Here is a 20,524-nt window from a genome sequence, read left to right on the forward strand (position 1 = left end):
CCTGGGTTAGGGGGTAGACGCCATGTCTGGGTTAGGGGGTAGACACCCTGCCTGGGTTAGGGGGTAGACACACTGTCTCAGTTTGTGGGTAGACACCATGGCTGGGTTAGGGGGTAGACATCCTGTCTGGGTTAGCGGGTAGACACCATTGGTGGGTTAGGGGGTAGATGCCCTGCCTGGGTTAGCGGGTAGACGCCATGTCTGGGTTAGCGGGTAGAAGCCCTGTCTGGATTCGGTGGCAGACGCCATGTCTGGGTTAGGGGGTAGACACCCTGTCTGGGTTAGTGGGTAGACACCCTGTCTGGGTTAGGGAGTAGACACCCTGCCTGGGTGAGAGGGTAGACGCCCTGCCTGGGTTAGTGGGTAGACACCCTGTCTGGGTTAGTGGGTAGACGCCCTGTCTGGGTTAGTGGGTAGACGCCCTGTCTGGGTTAGGGGGTAGACACCCTGCCTGGGTTAGGGGGTCGACACACTGTCTCGGTTTGCGGGTAGACACCATGGCTGGGTTAGGGGGTAGACATCCTGTCTGGGTTTGGGGGGTAGACACCCTGTCTCAGTTAGCGGGTAGACACCATTGGTGGGTTAGGGGGTAGATGCCCTGCCTGGGTTAGCGGGTAGACGCCATGTCTGGGTTAGGGGGTAGACACCCTATCTGGGTTAGTGGGTAGACACCCTGTCTGGGTTAGGGAGTAGACACCCTGCCTGGGTGAGAGGGTAGACGCCCTGCCTGGGTTAGTGGGTAGACACTCTGCCTGCGTTAGGGGATAGACGCCCTTTCTGGGATCGGGGTTAGAAGCCCTGTCTGGGTTTGCGGGTAGATGCCCTGCCTGGATTAGGTGGTAGACACCATGTTTGGGTTAGGGGGTAGACACCCTGTCTGGGTTCGGGGGTAGACGCTGTGCCTGGATTAGGGGGTAGACACCCTGTCTGGGTTAGGCGGTAGACATCCTGTCTGGGTTCGGGGGTAGACACCCTGTCTGGGCTCGGGGGTCGACACCCTGTCTGGGTTCGGGGGTAGACACCGTGCCTGTATTCGGGGGTGGACACCCTGTCTGGGTTCGGGGGTTGACGCCCTGTCTGGGTTCAGGGGTAGACACCCTGTCTGGGTTCGGGGGTGGACACCATGCCTGTGTTAGGGGGTAGACGCCCTGTCTGGGTTAGGGGGTAGACACCCTGTCTGGGTTTGGGGGTAGACAACCTGTCTGGGTTGGGGGTTGACGCCCTGTCTGGGTTGGGGGTTGTCGCCCTGTCTGGGTTAGGGGGTAGACACCCTGTCTGGGTTCGGGGGTAGACACCCTGTCTGGGTTGGGGGTTGATGCCCTGTGTGGGTTGGGGGTAGACGCCCTGTCTGGGTTGGGGGTTGACGACCTGTCTGGGTTCGGGGTTAGACACCCTGTCTGGGTTAGGGGGTAGACATCCTGTCTGGGTTAGGGGGTAGACACCCTGTCTGGGTTAGGGAGTAGACGCCGTGCCTGGATTAGGGGGTAGACACCCTGTCTGTGTTCGGGGTAGACACCCTGTCTGGGTTAGGGGGTAGACACCCTGTCTGGGTTAGGGGGTAGACACCCTGTCTGGGTTAGGGGGTAGACACCCTGTCTGGGTTCGGGGGTAGACGCTGTGCCTGGATTGGGGGTAGACACCCTGTCTGGGTTAGGCGGTAGACATCCTGTCTGGGTTCGGGGGTAGACACCCTGTCTGGGCTCGGGGGTGGACACCCTGTCTGGGTTGGGGAATCAGGGGCGGGCCCAGCTGTCTGTTGAGTCGACCTCGGGTGATCGAATTTCCCGGTGTGTTTCAGCCGCTGCCTCAAACCCCGAGTGGTTCCCAGTTCCTTGGTTTCTCCAGTCGGCTTGAGAGCAAATTCAGGATTGAATTTTCGGAGCTGTGTCTCCGTGAAGTTTCCCGTTTGCACTATTAACGGCTCCTTCACCCCATCAGGAAAATAGCAACAGAATTCAATCAAATTGGGAAATGAGCTGAATTGAGTTCTTCCGGATTGACCAGCCCCTCCTCTTTCCAATTTGTTCCCAATTCAGTTTAAACTTTCTCTTCCGAGAAATACACGGGACCATTTTTCACTTGAAAGGTGTTTAATAACTGAGTGTTACGGTTGACAGGATGTGGAGAGCAGCGCCTCCGATTGATTCGGCTCTGAAATATCGAATGGAATTCTCGGTTTATCACAAGGTGTGGAATCTAAACTCCAAGAGTTAAGGATGGGCAGATCTCAAACTGGAATCCCACCCCTGTCCGACTCGTGCACAGTGCTGGATCCACACTCTCGGAAGGATATTGAGACTTTCGAGAGGGGACAGGGCAGATTCACGAGGATACGGCCTGGTCTGAGCGAATACAAGTCGAGTGATTGGAAAAATTGGAGCTTTTCTCGTTCGATTAGGGGTGATTTGATCAAAGTGTTTAAAATTATGAAATGGGAGAGGGGCGAGAGAACGAGATAGAAGATTAAATGGGCAGGAGAAATCTCTTCACACAGAGAGAGTTGTGAGGCCATGGGGGTCACTTTGAGGGTTACTGATTGAGATTAGATTGGAGAGGTAGCTGACAGCAAAGAGCAGGTCAATGTGATTCCGATTATTTGCTCATGTGGAGGCTCTGCACGGTCATGGACTGAATGGGCCCAATGGCCTCGTCCCGTGTTGCAAACTTCGAAGCATTTCACCGTTTCACCGTAAAGACATGAACTTTTGTGCGTTTTATGAGGTGATCTTTATTTGTCTCTGGAAATTTATATAATCGAGTAATATCGAGGATAAATCACATTGCAGTTCTGTTGGGCAGTCCAGATCTCAACTTCCAAATCATTCTGGTTCTTCAGATCGTGATCATAGAACCATCGAAAGGTTACTACAGCACGGAAGGAGGCCATTCAGCCCATCGAGTCCGTGCCGGCTCTATGTAAGAGCAATCCAACTAGCCCCACTCCCCCGCCGTATCCCCGCAATTTTTTTCCTTTCAAGTACATATCCAGTTCCCTTTCGAATGCCATGATTGAATCTGCCTCCACCACCCCCTCGGGCAGTGCATTCCAGATCCTAACCACTCGCTGTGTAAAAAAGTTTTTCCTCATGTCACCTTTGGTTCTTTTGCCAATCACCTTAAATCTGTGTCCTCTGGTCCTTCACCCTCCCACCAATGGGAACAGTTTCTCTCTATCTACTCTGTCCAGACCCTTCATGATTTTGAACACCTCGATCAAATCTTCTCACAACCTTCTCTGTTCCAAGGAGAACAATCCCTGCTTCTCCAGTCTATCCACGTTGATGAGAGTATTAGGAGGAGCTCAATGGCTGCCTGTTAGGTGGGAACAACTAAGAATGGGCTGAATGGACATAATGGCAGGAACTGGCAGCTGGTGGGACTGGGGGGAAGAGGGGAGGGGCTGGTGGGACTGGAGGGGAGGGGGGGTTACTGGCCGGGGTGGGGGGGGTTTGGGTCGAGAAGCAGCAGTGGGCAGATAGGAGGAGGTTGACCAGTGGGAACACAATTGGAGCCCAGACGCCTGGTGGTTTCAGGGTGGCTGAAGGCCGTTGCAGCCCTTTCTCCTGGTCCCTGACCCCATACTGCCCAATCTCAGCCCACAATGTCCCACTCCCGGGTTCCTGCAATTGCCATCCCAGTGCTCACAGGCACCTAGATTGGCCTCCCAGTGGCCCTGGACCCTGGGACCAGCCCCAGGGCTCCCAGCCCCAGGGCTCACCCTCCCAGTGTGCCATGAACCCAGGATCACCTCCAGTCTGCTCAGACCCAAGGATACTCCCTCCCCAATGCTCCCAGATCCCAGGTCCCCTCTCCCACTCATCCCAGACACCAGGTCTCGCCACAACGTTCCCAGAAACAGACAACCTCCCAGACCTCCCAGGCCCCAAGGTCCCCCCAGAAGTAACACGAGACGCTGAGCATCGAAATGGCCTCTCTTCAGTGTGAACTCGCTGGTGTGTGAGCAGGTGGGACGACCGAGTGAATCCCTTCCCGCACATGGAGCAGGTGAACGGCCTCTCGCCGGTGTGAGTGCGTTGGTGTCTCAGCAGGGTGGACGACTGAGTGAATCCCTTCCCGCACACGGAGCAGATGAACGGCCTCTCTCCTGCGTGAACTCGCTGGTGTCTCAGCTGGTTGGACATCTGAGTGAATCCCTTCCCACACACGGAGCATCGAAACGGCCTCTCCCCGGTGTGAATATGCTGGTGTGTCAGCAGGTGGGAGGACTGAGTGAATCCCTTCCCACACACGGAGCAGGTGAACGGCCTCTCCCCGGTGTGAACAGGCCGGTGTGTGAGCAGGTGAGACGACCGAGTGAATCCCTTCCCACACACGGAGCAGGTGAACAGCCTCTCCCCGGTGTGACTGCGTCGATGAGTTTCCAGCTCCGACGGGTAATTGAATCCCTTCCCACAGTCCCCGCATTTGAACGGTTGTTCCCCTGTGTGACTGCGCATGTGCATCGCCAGGTTGGACGATCGACTGAAGGCACAGTCACACACAGAGCACATGTATGGTTTCTCCCCGCTGTGATTGGTGCCTTTTCCTTCCATAGTCAAAGGCCGACGATATTCAGGTCCTGATGAATCGAGGGACTCTGTCAGATCTTGACGTGATGTTTGGTTTGAGTTTCCTGTCTGTAAATCCTCCCCTTCTAATCCCCTGGAAAAGGAAAGAATCTGCATTTATATAGCGCCTTTTAAGACCTCAGGACATCCCAAGGCAACTCACAGCCAATGAAATAATTTTGAAGGGTAGTCGCTGTTGTATGTAGGAAATGCAGCAGTGAATTTGAAAGTCAGCACGGATTTGTTAAAGACAAATCGGGTTTGACTCACTTGATTGAGTTCTTTGATGAAGTAACGGAGAGGGTCGATGAGGGGGTGCAGTAGATGTTGTGTATATGGACTTTCAAAAGACGTTTGATTAAGTGCCGTATAATGGACTTATTAGGAAAATTAAAACCCATGAGATTAAAGGGACAGTGGCAGCATGGATTGGCTCCAGGACAGAAAGGAGAGAGTAGTGGTGAACGGTTGTTTTTCAGACTGGAGGGAAGTACACAGTGGTGTTCCCCAGGGGTCAGTATTAGGACCACTGCTCTTTTTGAGATATATTAATGAGCTGGACTTGGGTATAGAGGGTATAATTTCAAAGTTTGTAGATGACACGAAACTTGGAAATGTAGCAAATAGTGAGGAGGATAGTGACAGACTTCAGGAGGACAAAGACAGACTGGTGAAATGGGCAGACACATGGCGGATGAAGGGGAGGGAGAGAATGGGTGAGAGAGAAGGGGAGAGAGAGAGAGGAGAGAAAGAGGAGAGAGAAAGAAAAGGGGAAGGAGAGAGATGGCGAGGGAAGAAGGGGAGACAGAAAAGGGGAGAGAGAAAGGAGAGAGAAAATGGAAGGGAGAGGGGAGAGAGAAGGGGAAAGGGAAGGGGGAGAGGGAGGGGGAGAGAGAGAAGGGGAGAGGGCAGCAGAGAAAGAAGGGGAGAGGGAGAAAGGGATTGAGGGAGAAGGGGAGAGATGGAGAGAAGGGGAGAGAGATGAGGAGGGTAGGAAGGGGAGAGGGAAAAGGATGGAATTAGAAGGGGGTGTGGCCCTGATAATAAAGGACGATATAAGGACAGTGGTGAGAAAGGATCTTGGCTCAGAAGATCAGAAAGTGGAATCAGTCTGGGTGGAGATAAGAAATAACAAGGAGCAGGAAATACTGGTGGGTGTCGTTTATAGGCCCCCTAATAGTAGCTATACCATTGGACAGAGTATTAATCATGAAATAACAGGAGCTTGTAACAAATGTAATGCAATAATCATGGGGGACTTCAATCTTCATATAGACTGGGCAAATCAAATTGGAACAGGTAGTTTGGAGGACGGGTTCATGGAATGCATTCGAGATGGTTTCCGAAAACATGGAACCAACCAGAGAACAGGCTATTTTACATCTTGTATTGTGTAATGATTTCAGGTTAATTAGTAATCTCATAGTAAAGGATCCTCTGGGGAAGAGTGATCATAATATGCTGGAATTTCACATTGAGTTTGAGAGTGACGCACTTAAGTCCGAAACTAGAGTCCTAAACTTAAATAAAGCCAATTACAAAGGTATGAGGGGTGAGTTGGGAAATTAGATTAAAGGGTTTGATGGTTGAAACGCAATGGCAAACATTGAAAGAAATAGTTCAATATTCTCAACAAATATACATTCCATTGAGGAATAAAAACTCCAGGGGGAAAGTTTCCATCTGTGGCTAACTAAAGTTAAGGGTAGTATTAGATTAAATGAAGAGGCTTATAATGCTGCCAAGAAGAGTAGGAAGCCTGAGGATTGGGAGAGTTTTAGAAACCAGTGAAGCATGACCAAAAAATTGATAGAAATAGAGAAAATAGAATATGAGAGTAAACTGGCAATAAATATAAAGACAGATTGTAAGAGCTTCTCCAAGTATGTAAAAAGGAAGAGAGTGACAAAAGTAAACGTTGGTCCCTTCGAGGCTGAGATGGAGAAATTATAATGGGGAATAAGGAAATGGCAGAGACGTTAAACAAATATTTTGTATCTGTCTTCACAGCAGAAGATACAAAAAACATACTGGAAATAATGGGGAACCAAGAGTCTAATGAGAGTGAGGAACTTAAAGTAATTAATATTAGTAAAGAAAAAGTACTGGAGAAATTAATGGGACTAAAAGCTGTCAAATCCCCTGAACCTGATGGCCTACACCCCAGGGTTCTAAAAGAGGTGGTTGCAGAGATAGTGGGTGCATTGGTTGTGATCTTCCAGAATTCCCTAGATTCTAGAACGGTCCCAGCGGATTGGAAGGTAGCAAATGTAACCCCACTATTCAAGAAAGGAGAGAGAGAGAAAACAGGGAACGTCAGGCCAGTTAGCCTGACATCAGTAGTAGGGAAAATGCTGGAATCTATTATTAACGACATGGTAACAGGGCACTTAGAAAATCATAATATCATTAGGCAGAGTCAACATGGTTTTATGAAAGGGAAATCATGTTTCACAAATTTATTAGAGTTTTTTGAGGATGTAACTCACAATGTAGATAAAGGGGAACCAGTGGATGTCGTATATTTGGATTTTCAAAAGGCATTCGATAAGGTGCCACATAAAAGGTTGTTGCACAAGATAAGGGCTCATGGGGTTGGGGGTAATATATTAGCATCGATAGAGGATTGGTTAAAGGACAGAAAACAGAGAGTAGGGATAAACGGGTCATTCTCAGGTTGTCAGGCTGTAACTAGTGGGGTACCGCAGGGATCAGTACTTGGGCCTCAGCTATTTACAATCTATATTAATGACTTAGATGAAGGGACCGAGTGTAATGTATCCAAGTTTGCTGATGATACAAAGCTCGGTGGGAAAGTAAGCTGTGGGGAGGACACAAAGAGTCTGCAAAGGGATATAGAGAGGTTAAGTGAGTGGGCAAGAAGGTGGCAGATGGAGTATAATGTGGGGAAATGTGAGGTTATTCACTTTGGTCGGAAGAATAGAAAAAGAGAATATTTTTTAAATGGTGAGAAACTATTAAATGTTGGTGTTCAGAGAGATTTGGGTGTCCTCGTACAAGAAACACAAAAAGTTAACATGCAGGTACAGCAAGCATTCAGGAGGGCAAATGGTATGTTGGTCTTTATTGCAAGGGGGTTGGAGTACAAGAGTAAGGAAGTCTTATTACAATTGTACGGGGTTTTGGTGAGACCTCACCTGGAGCACTGTGTACAGTTTTGGTCTCCTTATCCAAGGAAGGATATACTTGCCTTAGAGGCGGTGCAACGAAGGTTCACTAGATTGATTCCTGGGATGAGAGGGTTGTCCTATGAGGAGAGATTGAGTAGAATGGGCCGATACTCTCTGGAGTTTAGAAGAATGAGAGGTGATCTCATTGAAACATTCTGAGGGGGTTTGACAGGGGAGATGCTGAAAGGCTGTTTCTCCTGGCTGGAGAGTCTAGATCTAGAGGGCATAGTCTCAGGATAGGGGGTCGGCTCTTTAGGGCTGAGATGAGGAGGAATTTCTTCACTCAGAGGGTTGTGAATCTTTGGAATTCTCTACCCCCGAGCGCTGTGGATGCTGAGTCATTGAATATCAGTCAAGGGGGAGATGGGGAGGGGGGAGATGGGGAAGGGGGAGATGGGGAGGGGGGAGATGGGGAGGGGGGAGATGGGGACGGGGAGATGGGGAGGGGGGGGAGATGGGGAGGGGGGGGAGATGGGGAGGGGGGGGAGATGGGGAAGGGGGAGATGGGGAGGGGGGAGATGGGAAGTGGGAGAGATGGGAAGGGGGGAGATGGGAAGGGGGGGAGATGGGGAGCGGGGAGATGGGGTGGGGGGAGATGGGGAGGGGGGGGAGATGGGGAGGGGGGGAGATGGGGAGGGGGAGATGGGGAGGGGGGAGATGGGGAGGGGGGAGATGGGGAGGGGGGAGATGGGGAGGGGGAGAGATGGGGAGAGATGGGGAGGGGGAGAGATGGGGAAGGGGAGATGGGGAAGGGGGAGATGGGGAGGGGGGAGATGGGGAGGGGGAGATGGGGAAGGGAGAGATGGGAAGGGGGAGAGATGGGAAGGGGGGGAGATGGGAAGGGGGGGAGATGGGGAGGGGGGAGATGGGGAAGGGGGAGATGGGGACAGGGGAGATGGGGACAGGGGAGATGGGGAGGGGGAGAGATGGGAAGGGGGGGAGATGGGAAGGGAGAGATGGGAAAACAGAAAAAAGGACATAGAGAAGGGGGAGAGAGAGGGAAGGGGAGAGAGAGAGAAGTGGAGAGAGAGAAGGGGAGTGTGGGAGAGACAGAGAGAGAGAAGGGAGAGAGAGAGGGAAGGGGAGAGAGAGGGAGAGAAGGGGAAAGAAAGAGAGATGGAGAACGAGAGAAGGGGAGGGAAAGAAGGGGAGGAAGAGAAGGGAAGGGAGAGAGAGAGAGTGAGCAAGATGAGGAGATGGAAGGGGAGAGACTTCAGCAAAAAATGGACCAAGGGATTGATTAAGAGAGGAAAAATAGAGTATGAGAGTAAACTTGCAAGGAATATAAAAGTGGACTGTAAAAGCTTCCACAAGTATGTAAAAAGAAAAAGATTAGTGAAGACAAATGTAGGTCCCTTACAGTCAGAAACGGGAGAATTTATAATGGGGAACAAGGAAATGGCAGAGCAATTAAACAAATACTTTGGTTCTGCCTTCACGGTAGAATACACAAATAACTTCCCAGAAATACGAGGAAATCAAGGGACTAGTGAGAAGGAGGAATTAAAGGAAATTAGTATTGGTAAAAAAATAGTGCTGGAGATATTAATAGGACTGAAAGCCGATAAATCCCCAGGACCTGATAATCTGCATCCCAGAGTATTAAAAGAGGTAGCCATGGAAATAGTTGCATTGGTGGTCAACTTCCAAAATTCTATAGATTCTGGAACAGTTCCTGCAGATTGGAGGGTGGCAAATGTAGAATCATAGAATCATAGAAGTTTACAACATGGAAACAGGCCCTTCGGCCCAACATGTCCATGTCGCCCAGTTTATACCACTAAGCTAGTCCCAATTGCCTGCACTTGTCCCATATCCCTCTATACCCATCTTACCCATGTAACTGTCCAAATGCTTTTTAAAAGACAAAATTGTACCCGCCTCTACTACTGCCTCTGGCAGCTCGTTCCAGACACTCACCACCCTTTGAGTGAAAAAATTGCCCCTCTGGACCCTTTTGCAGCTCTCCCCTCTCACCTTAAATCTATGTCCCCTCGTTATAGACTCCCCTACCTTTGGGAAAAGATTTTGACTATCGACCTTATCTATGCCCCTCATTATTTTATAGACTTCTATAAGATCACCCCTTAACCTCCTGCTCTCCAGGGAAAAAAGTCCCAGTCTGTCTAACCTCTCCCTGTAAGTCAAATCATCAAGTCCCGGTAGCATCCTAGTAAATCTTTTCTGCACTCTTTCTAGTTTAATAATATCCTTTCTATAATAGGGTGACCAGAACTGTACACAGTATTCCAAGTGTGGCCTTACTAATGTCTTGTACAACTTCAACAAGACATCCCAACTCCTGCATTCAATGTTCTGACCAATGAAACCAAGCATGCCGAATGCCTTCTTCACCACCCTATCCCCCTGTGACTCCACTTTCAAGGAGCTATGAATCTGTACTCCTAGATCTCTTTGTTCTATCACTCTCCCCAACGCCCTACCATTAACGGAGTAGGTCCTGGCCCGATTCGATCTACCAAAATGCATCACCTCACATTTATCTAAATTAAACTCCATCTGCCATTCATCGGCCCACTGGCCCAATTTATCAAGATCCCGTTGCAATCCTAGATAACCTTCTTCACTGTCCACAATGCCACCAATCTTGGTGTCATCTGCAAACTTACTAACCATGCCTCCTAAATTCTCATCCAAATCATTAATATAAATAACAAATAACAGCGGACCCAGCACCGATCCCTGAGGCACACCGCTGGACACAGGCCTCCAGTTTGAAAAACAACCCTCGACAACCACCCTCTGTCTTCTGTCGTCAAGCCAATTTTGTATCCAATTGGCTACCTCACCTTGGATCCCGTGAGATCTAACCTTATGTAACAACCTACCATGCGGTACCTTGTCAAAGGCTTTGCTGAAGTCCATGTAGACCACGTCTACTGCACAGCCCTCATCTATCTTCTTGGTTATCCCTTCAAAAAACTCAATCAAATTCGTGAGACATGATTTTCCTCTCACAAAACCATGCTGACTGTTCCTAATCAGTCCCTGCCTCTCCAAATGCCTGTAGATCCTGTCTCTCAGAATACCCTCGAACAACTTACCCACTACAGATGTCAGGCTCACCGGTCTGTAGTTCCCAGGCTTTTCCCTGCCGCCCTTCTTAAACAAAGGCACAACATTTGCTACCCTCCAATCTTCAGGCACCTCACCTGTAGCGGTGGATGATTCAAATATCTCTGCTAGGGGACCCGCAATTTCCTCCCTAACCTCCCATAACGTCCTGGGATACATTTCGTCAGGTCCCGGAGATTTATCTACCTTGATGCGCGTTAAGACTTCCAGCACCTCCCTCTCTGTAATATGTACACTCCTCAAGACATCACTATTTATTTCCCCAAGTTCCCTAACATCCATGCCTTTCTCAACCGTAAATACCGATGTGAAATATTCATTCAGGATCTCACCCATCTCTTGTTTGTCCGCACATAGATGACCTTGTTGATCCTTAAGAGGCCCTACTCTCTCCCTAGTTACCCTTTTGCCCTTTATGTATTTGTAGAAGCTCTTTGGATTCACCGTTGCCTGATCTGCCAAAGCAATCTCATATCCCCTTTTTGCCCTCCTGATTTCTCTCTTAACTCTACTCCGGCAATCTCTATACTCTTCAAGGGATCCACTTGATCCCAGCTGCCTATGCATGTCATATGCCTCCTTCTTCTTTTTGACTAGTGCCTCAATCTCCCGAGTCATCCAAGGTTCCCTACTTCTACCAGCCTTGCCCTTCACTTTATAAGGGCAAGGCTGGTAGAAGTAGGTATTTAAAAAAGGAGGGAGAGAGAAAACAGGGAACTACAGACCGGTTAGCCGAACATCAGTAGTGGGGAGAATGCTAGAGTCTATTATAAAGGATGTGATCACAGGACACTTGGAAAATATCAACGGGATTAGACAAAGTCAACATGGGTTTATGAAAGGGAAATCTTGTTTGACAAACCTACTGGAGTTTTTTGAGGATGTAACTGGGGATAAGGGAGAACCAGTGAAGTTGTTTATTTGAGACCACACCTGGAGTATTGTGTGCAGTTTTGCCCTCCTTACCTAAGAAAGGATGTCCTTGCCATAGAGGGAGTGCAGCGAAGGTTCACCAGACTGATTCCTGGGATGGCAGGACTGTCGTATGAGGAGAGATTGCGTCCACGAGGCCTGTATTCACTCGAGTTTAGAAGAGTGAGAGGAGATCTCATTGAAACATATAAAATTCTGACAGGGTTAGACAGACTGGATGAAGGGAGGATGTTTCCCCTGGCTGGGGGGTCCAGAACGAGGGGTCACAGTCTCAGGATACGGGATAGGACATTTAGGACTGAGATGAGGAGAAATTTCTTCACTCAGAGGGTGGTGAACCTGTGGAATTCTCTACCACAGAAGACTGTGGAGGCCAAGTCACTGAATATATTTAAGAAGGAGCGAGATAGATTTCTAGACACAAAAGGCATCAAGGGGTGTGGGGAGAGAGCGGGAATATGGTATTGAGATAGAGAATATGGCATCATCACATTGAATGGCGGAGCATGATTGAGGGGCTCCTGCTCCTATTTTCCATGTTTCTATTTTTCTATGAGAGAGATAGGGAGGGAGAAAGGGAGAGAGAGAGGGAAGGGGAGAGAGGGAAGGGGAGAGAGAGAGAAAGGGAGAGAGGCAGAGAGATGAGGATGGGAAGAAGGAGAGAGAGAGAAGGGGAGAGAGAGAAGGGGAGAGAAGGGGAGGGAGGGAGAGAAGGGGAGGGAGGGAGAGAGAAGAGGAGGGAGGGAGAGAGAAGAGGAGGGAGGGAGAGAAGGGGAGGGAGGGAGAGAAGGGGAGGGAGAGAAAAAAAGGGGAGGGAGAGAAGGGGAGGGAGCAAGAGAAGGAGAGGGAATGAAGGGGAGGGAGAGAGAAGGGGGGAGAGAGAAGGGGTGGGAGAGAAGGGGAGGGAGAGAAGGGGAGGAAGAGAAGGGGAGGGAGAGAAGGGGAGGGAGAGGGATAGGGAGAGAAGGGGAGGGAGAGAAAAAAGGATAGGGAGACAAGGAGGGAGAGAAGGGGAGAGAGGAGGATGGAGAGTAGGCTGGAGTGAGGGAAGGAAGTGAGAGAAGTGGAGGGAGCGAGACGAGAGAAGGGGAGGGAGAGAGAGAGAAGAGGAGGGAGAGAGAGAGAAGAGGAGGGAGAGAGAGAGAAGAGGAGGGAGAGAGAGAAGGGGAGGGAGCAAGAGAAGGGGTGGGAGAGAGAGAGAAGGGGAGGGAGAGAGAGAGAAGGGGAGGGAGGGAGAGAGAAGGGGAGGGAGAGAGAGAGAAGGGGAGGGAGAGAGAGAGAAGAGGTGGGAGGGAGAGTAGGGATGGGAGGGAGAGAAGGGGAGGGAGGGAGAGAAGGGGTGGGAGGGAGAGAAGGGGAGGGAGGGAGAGAAGGGGAGGGAGGGAGAGAAGGGGAGGGAGAGAAGGGGTGGGAGAGAGAGAGAAGGGGAGGGAGGGAGAGAAGGGGAGGGAGGGAGAGAGAAGGGGAGGGAGGGAGAGAAGGGGAGGGAGGGAGAGAAGGGGAGGGATGGAAGGGGAGGGAGAGAAGGGGAGGGAGAGAAGGGGTGGGAGAGAGAGAGAAGGGGAGGGAGGGAGAGAAGGGGAGGGAGGGAGAGAAGGGGAGTCATAGAGTCATAGAGTTATACAGCACGGATAGAGGCCCTTCGGCCCATCGTGTCCGCGCCGGCCATCAAGCCCTGTCTACTCTAATCCCATATTCCAGCATTTGGTCCGTAGCCTTGTATGCTATGGCATTTCAAGTGCTCATCCAAATGCTTCTTGAATGTTGTGAGGGTTCCTGCCTCCACAACCCTTTCAGGCAGTGAGTTCCAGACTCCAACCACCCTCTGGGTGAAAAAGTTCTTTCTCAAATCCCCTCTAAACCTCCCGCCTTTTACCTTGAATCTATGTCCCCTTGTTATAGAACCCTCAACGAAGGGAAAAAGCTCCTTAGTATCCATCCTATCTGTGCCCCTCATAATTTTGTACACCTCAATCATGTCCCCCCTCAGCCTCCTCTGCTCCAAGGAAAACAAACCCAATCTTCCCAGTCTCTCTTCATAGCTGAAGCGCTCCAGCCCTGGTAACATCCTGGTGAATCTCCTTTGCACCCTCTCCAAAGCGATCACATCCTTCCTGTAGTGTGGCGACCAGAACTGCACACAGTACTCCAGCTGTGGCCTAACCAGTGTTTTATACAGCTCCATCATAACCTCCTTGCTCTTATATTCTATGCCTCGGCTAATAAAGGCAAATATCCCATATGCCTTCTTAACCACCTTATCTACCTGTTCCGCCGCCTTCAGGGATCTGTGAACTTGCACACCAAGATCCCTCTGACCCTCTGTCTTGCCTAGGGTCTTCCCATTCATTGTGTATTCCCTTGCCTTGTTAGTCCCTCCAAAGTGCATCACCTCGCACTTTTCCGGGTTAAATTCCATTTGCCACTGTTCCGCCCATCTGACCAACCCATCTATATCGTCCTGCAGACTGAGGCTATCCTCCTCACTATTTACCACCCTACCAATCTTTGTATCATCAGCGAACTTACTGATCATACCTTTTACATTCATATCCAAGTCATTAATGTAGATCACAAACAGCAAGGGACCCAGCACCGATCCCTGTGGTACCCCACTGGCCACAGGCTTCCAGTCACAAAAACAACCTTCGACCATCACCCTCTGCCTTCTGCCACTAAGCCAGTTTTGTATCCAAAGTGCCAAGGCACCCTGGATTCCATGGGCTCGTACCTTCTTGACCAGTCTCCTGTGGGGGACTTTATCGAAGGCCTTACTGAAATCCATGTATACCACATCCACTGCGTTACCCTCATCCACACGCCTCGTCACCCCCTCAAAAAAAGGGAGAGAAATAAGAGAGGGAGCGAGAGAAGAGAGAAGGGGAGGGAGGGAGAGAAGTGGAGGGAGGGAAGGGGAGGGAGTGTGAGAAGGGGAGGGAGAGAAAGAAGGGAGGGAGTGAGAGAAGAGAGAAGGGGAGGGAGAGAAAGAAGGGAGGGAGTGAGAGAAGAGAGAAGGGGAGGGAGGGAGAGAAGTGGAGGGAGCGAGAGAAGGGGAGGGAGCAAGAAGAGAGAGAAGAGGAGGGAGGGAGAGAAGGGGAGGGAGAGAAGGGGAGGGAGGGAGAGAAGAGAAAAGGGGAGGGAGGGGGAGAGAAGGGGAGGGAGGGGGAGAGAAGGGGAGGGAGGGGGAGAGAAGGGGAGGGAGGGGGAGAGAAGGGGAGGGAGGGGGAGAGAAGGGGAGGGAGGGGGAGAGAAGGGGAAGGAGGGGAGAGAAGGGGAGGGGGAGAGAAGGGGAGGGAGAGAGGGAGAGAGAAGGGGAGGGAGGGAGAGAGAAGGGGAGGGAGGGAGGGAGAGAGAAGGGGAGGGAGAGAGAAGGGGAGGGAGGGAGAGAGAAGGGGAGGGAGAAGGGGAGAGAGGGAGAGAGAAGGGGAGGGAGGGAGAGAGAAGGGGAGGGAGGGAGGGAGGGAGAAGGGGAGGGAGGGAGGAGGGAGGGAGAAGGGGAGGGAGAGAGAAGGGGAGGGAGAGAGAAGGGGAGGGAGAGAGAAGGGGAGGGAGAGAGAAGGGGAGAGAGGGAGAGAGAAGGGGAGAGAGGGAGAGAGAAGGGGAGGGAGGGAGGGAGAGAGAAGGGCAAAGAGAGAAGATGGAGATCCGGAGAAGGGGGAGAGGGACAGAGAGCAAAAGGGACAGAGGGAATGGAGAGACAGGAGGATCGAGAGGGTGGGGGAAGAAAGAGAGGGTGGTTGTGAAAAGGGGGAGAGAGAGGAGTGAGAGAGAAGGGCGAGAGAGAATCATAGAAAGGTTGCAGGACAGAAGGAGGCCATTCAGCCCATCGAGCCTGTGCCGGCTGCCTGTCAGAGCAATCCAGCTAGTCCGACTCCCCCGCCCTTTCCCCGTAGCTCTGCAAATGTTTTTCCTTTCAAGTACTTATCCAGTTCCCCTTTTGAAGGCCATGATTGAATCTGCCTCCACCACCCCCTCGGGCAGTGCATTCCAGATCCTAACCACTCGCTGTGTAAAAACGTTTTTCCTCATGTCACCTTTGGTTCTTTTACCAATCACCTTAAATCTATGTCCTCTGGTCCTTCACCCTCCCGCCAATGGGAACAGTTTCTCTCTCTCTACTCTGTCCAGACCCTTCATGATTTTGAACACCTCGATCAAATCTCCTCACAACCTTCTCTGTTCCAAGGAGAACAATCCCAGCTTCTCCAGTCTATCCACGTAACTAAAGTCCCTCATTCCTGGAATCATTCCAGTAAATCTCTCTGCACCCTCTCTAAGACCTTCACATCTTTCCTAAAGTGCGGTGCCCAGAACTGGACACAATACTCCAGATGTGACCGAACCAGTGTTTTATAAAGGTTCATCATGACTTCCTTGCCTCGATATACTCTCTGCCTCGATTTATAAAGCCCAGGATCCCGTTTGCTTTTTTTAACCACTTTCTCAACCTGCCCTGTCACCTTCAATGATTTGTGCACATATACCCCCAGATCTCTCTGTTCCTGTGCCCCTTTTGGAGTTGTGCCCTCTAGTTTATATTGCCTCTCCTCGTTCTTCCTACCGAAATGTACCACTTCACACGTCTCTGTGTTAAATTTCATCTGCCACGTGTCCGCCCATTCCACCAGCCTGTCTATATCCTCTTGAAGTCTATCACTTCCAAGTTTTGTGTCATTTGCAAATTTTGAAATTGTGCCCTGTACACCCAAGTCCAAGTCATTAATATCAAGAAAAGCAGTGGTCCCAGCACTGACTCCTGGGGAACACCACTGTATACCTCCCTCCAGTCCGAAAAACAACCGTTCACCACTACTCTCTGTTTCCTGTTACTTAGACAATTTCCTATCCATGCTGCCACTGCCCCTTTTATTCCATGGGCTTCAACTTTGCTGACAAGCCGATTATAAGGCACTTTATCAAACGCCTTTTGAAAGTCCATATAAACCATATCAACTGCATTGCCCTCATCAACCCTCTCTGTTACCTCATCAAAAAACTCTATCAGGTTAGTTAAACACGATTTGCCTTTAACAATCCGTGCTGGCTTTCCCTAATCAATCCACACTCGTCCATGTGACTGTTAATTCTGTCCCGGATTATCGTTTCTAAAAGTTTCCCCACCACTGAGGTTAAACTGACTGGCCTGTAGTTGCTGGGTTTATCCTTACACCCTTTTTTGAACAAGGGTGTAACATTTGCAATTCTCCAGTCCTCTGGCACCACCCCTGTATCGAGGGATGTTTGGAAGATTATGGCCAGTGACTCCGCAATTTCCACCCTTGAAATTGGGGGAGAGGAGATGGGGGGGAAGAGAGAGAGAGTGGGGGTGGGGAGAGAGAGAAGGGGAGAGAGAGAGAGAAGGGGAGAGAGAGAGAGAGAGAGAAGGGGAGAGAAAGAGAGGGGGAGAGAGAGAAGGGGAGAGAAGGGAAGAGAGAGAAGGAGAGGGGGGAGAGTGAGAGAGAGAGAGTGACACTCACCGCACGGTCCGATCCCCCTCTCACCGCACGGCCCGCTCCCTTTGTATACACTCTCACTGTCTGTATCTCTCTCTGTCTCACTGTCTGTATCTCTCTCTGTCTCACTGTATCTCTCTCTGTCTCACTGTATCTCTCTCTGTCTCACTGTCTGTATCTCTCTCTGTCTCACTGTATTTCTCTCTGTCTCACTGTATCTCTCTCTGTCTCACTGTCTGTATCTCTCTGTCTCACTGTATCTCTGTCTCACTGTCTGTATCTCTCTCTGTCTCACTGTCTGTATCTCTCTGTCTCACTGTATCTCTGTCTCACTGTCTGTATCTCTCTCTGTCTCACTGTCTATTTCTCTTTCACTGTATCTCTCTCTGTCTCACTGTATTTCTCTCTGTCTCACTGTATCTCTCTCTGTCTCACTGTCTGTATCTCTCTGTCTCACTGTATCTCTGTCTCACTGTCTGTATCTCTCTCTGTCTCACTGTCTGTATCTCTCTGTCTCACTGTATCTCTGTCTCACTGTCTGTATCTCTCTCTGTCTCACTGTCTATTTCTCTTTCACTGTATCTCTCTCTGTCTCACTGTCTGTATCTCTCTGTCTCACTGTATCTCTCTCTATTTCACTGTCTGTATCTCTGTCTGTCTCACTGTATCTCTCTCTGTCTCACTGTCTGTATCTCTCTCTGTCTCACTGTATCTCTCTCTGTCTCACTGTCTGTTTCTCTCTCTGTCTCACTGTATTTCTCTCTCTCTGTTTCTCTTGCTGTCTGTTTCTCTCTCTCTGTATCTGTATCTCTCTGTATCTCTCGCTCTCTGTATATCTCTCTCTCTGTATCTGTTTCTCTCTGTATCTCTCTCTCTCTGTTTCTCTCTGTGTTTCTCTCGCTCTCTCTGTTTCTCTCTCTCTGTTTCTCTCTCTCTCTGTATCTCTTTCTCTCTATCTCTCTCTCTCTTTGTTTCTCTCTCTCTGTTACTCTCTCTGTTTCTCTCTCTCTCTGTATCTCTCTCTCTCTTTGTATCAGTTTCTCTCTGTATCTCTCTCTCTTTGTATCAGTTTCTCTCTGTATCTCTCTCTTTGTATCAGTTTCTCTCTGTATCTCTCTCTCTATATCTCTCTCTGTTTCTCTCTCTCTCTCTGTATCTCTCTCTCTGTTTCTCTCTCTGTATCTCTCTCTCTGTTTCTCTCTCTCTGTATCTCTCTGTATCCGTTTCTCTCTGTGTATCTCTCTCTTTGTATCTCTCTGTGTTTCTCTCTCTCTCTATCTCTCTCTCTGTGTTTCTCTCTCTCTCTATCTCTCTCTCTCTCTGTGTTTCTCTCTCTGTGTATCTCTCTCTGTGTTTCTCTCTTTCTGTGTTTCTCTCTCTCTCTCTCTGTATCTCTCTGTGTTTCTCTCTCTCTCTATCTGTGTTTCTCTCTCTCTGTTTGTATCTCTCTGTGTTTCTCTCTCTATCTGTGTTTCTCTCTCTCTGTATCTCTCTCTCTCTGTTTGTATCTCTGTGTTTCTCTCTCTATCTGTGTTTCTCTCTCTCTCTATCTCTCTCTCTGTGTTTCTCTCTCTGTGTATCTCTCTCTCTCTGTTTGTATCTCTCTCTGTGTCTCTCTCTCTCTCTGTTTGTATCTCTCTCTGTGTTTCTCTCTCTCTCTCTGTATCTATCTCTCTCTCTCTGTCTCTCTCTCTCTCTGTTTGTATCTCTCTCTGTGTTTCTCTCTCTCTCTGTATCTATCTCTCTCTCTCTCTGTTTCTCTCTCTCTCTGTGTCTATCTCTCTCTCTGTTACTCTCTCTCTGTTTCTCTCTCTGTGTGTCTCTCTCTCTCTGTATCTCTCTGTGTCTATCTCTCTCTCTCTGTTACTCTCTCTCTCTCTGTTTCTCTGTGTGTGTGTCTCTCTCTCTCTGTATCTCTCTGTGTCTATCTCTCTCTCTCTGTTTCTCTCTCTCTCTATCTCTCTCTCTCTATCTCTCTCTCTCTCTGTGTTTCTCTCTCTGTATCTCTCTGTGTCTATCTCTCTCTCTGTTTCTCTCTCTCTCTCTATCTCTCTCTCTCTGTGTTTCTCTCTCTCTCTCTCTCTGTTTCTCTCTCTCTCTGTATCTCTCTGTGTCTATCTCTCTCTCTCTGTTACTCTCTCTCTCTGTATCTCTCTGTGTCTATCTCTCTCTCTCTGTTTCTCTCTCTCTCTGTATCTCTCTGTGTCTATCTCTCTCTCTCTGTTACTCTCTCTCTCTCTGTTTCTCTCTCTCTCTGTATCTCTCTGTGTCTATCTCTCTCTCTCTCTGTTTCTCTCTCTCTCTCTCTCTGTTACTCTCTCTCTCTCTGTTTCTCTCTCTCTCTGTATCTCTCTGTGTCTATCTCTCTCTCTCTCTGTTTCTCTCTCTCTCTCTCTCTGTTACTCTCTCTCTCTGTATCTCTCTGTGTCTATCTCTCTCTCTCTGTTTCTCTCTCTCTCTGTATCTCTCTGTGTCTATCTCTCTCTCTCTGTTACTCTCTCTCTCTCTGTTTCTCTCTCTCTCTGTATCTCTCTGTGTCTATCTCTCTCTCTCTCTGTTTCTCTCTATCTCTCTCTCTGTTTCTCTCTCTCTCTGTATCTCTCTGTGTCTATCTCTCTCTCTCTCTGTTTCTCTCTCTCTCTCTATCTCTCTCTCTCTGTTAGTCTCTCTCTCTCTCTCTGTTTCTCTCTCTCTCTCTGTTTCTCCCACTCTCTGTTTCTCTCTCTCTCTCTATCTCTCTCTCCCTGTTAGTCTCTCTCTCTCTCTCTGTTTCTCCCACTCTCTGTTTCTCTCTCTCTCTCTATCTCTCTCTCTCTGTTAGTCTCTCTCTCTCTCTCTGTTTCTCTCACTCTCTTGTTTTTCTCCGTTTCTCTCCGATCTCAGGCCCCACAATCGGAGGCGGGATTTCCGCTTCAGTCGCGGCAGAATGAGGACCGCCCAGGATCGCAGAGAGCGATCAACGGGATAGAGGGAGTGACATGTCCATCATAGAGAGAGAGAGAGAGAGGGAGAAAACAGAGAGAGAGAGAGAGAGAGGGAGAGAAAACAGAGAGAGAGAGAGAGGGAGAAACAGAGAGAGAGAGAGAGGGGAAAACAGAGAGAGAGAGGGAGAAACAGAGAGAGAGAGAGAGAGGGAGAGAAAACAGAGAGAGAGAGAGAGGGAGAAACAGAGAGAGAGAGAGAGGGGAAAACAGAGAGAGAGAGGGAGAAACAGAGAGAGAGAGAGAGGGAGAGAAAACAGAGAGAGAGAGAGAGGGAGAAACAGAGAGAGAGAGAGAGGGGA

At 49.6% G+C, this 20,524-nt stretch overlaps 1 protein-coding gene across 2 annotated transcripts; it reads right to left on the minus strand.

Moving 5' to 3' along the window:
- Nucleotides 1-2,084: 2,084 nt before the first annotated feature.
- On the minus strand, nt 2,085-20,126 carry LOC137319580 (zinc finger protein 774-like). 2 transcript variants are annotated; one of them, XM_067981677.1, is made up of 2 exons: nt 17,266-20,126; nt 2,085-4,662 (listed from the first exon to the last, which is right to left on the minus strand). In XM_067981677.1, the coding sequence occupies exon 2, from the start codon at nt 4,551-4,553 to the stop codon at nt 3,642-3,644; it is 912 nt and encodes a 303-aa protein (XP_067837778.1). In that variant the 5' UTR covers nt 4,554-4,662; nt 17,266-20,126; the 3' UTR covers nt 2,085-3,641. The 2 variants fall into 2 exon arrangements, with proteins under 2 accessions (XP_067837778.1, XP_067837777.1); XM_067981676.1 differs by lacking the exon at nt 17,266-20,126 and adding an exon at nt 11,822-12,322.
- Nucleotides 20,127-20,524: the final 398 nt, after the last annotated feature.

This window comes from Heptranchias perlo, unplaced genomic scaffold, assembly GCF_035084215.1.
Source record: "Heptranchias perlo isolate sHepPer1 unplaced genomic scaffold, sHepPer1.hap1 HAP1_SCAFFOLD_87, whole genome shotgun sequence".
Lineage (NCBI taxonomy): Eukaryota > Metazoa > Chordata > Chondrichthyes > Hexanchiformes > Hexanchidae > Heptranchias > Heptranchias perlo.

What these genes read in the sequence shown, in the direction of transcription:
- LOC137319580 (XM_067981676.1), bottom strand. Translation starts at nt 11,967, where the DNA reads ATGAGATCTCCTCTCACTCTTCTAAACTCGAGTGAATACAGGCCTCGT. An exon ending in GCAAGGACATCCTTTCTTAG is followed by an intron (nt 4,663 to 11,821) that starts GTAAGGAGGGCA and finishes TTCCTTTTCCAG; the next exon opens with GGGATTAGAAGGGGAGGATT.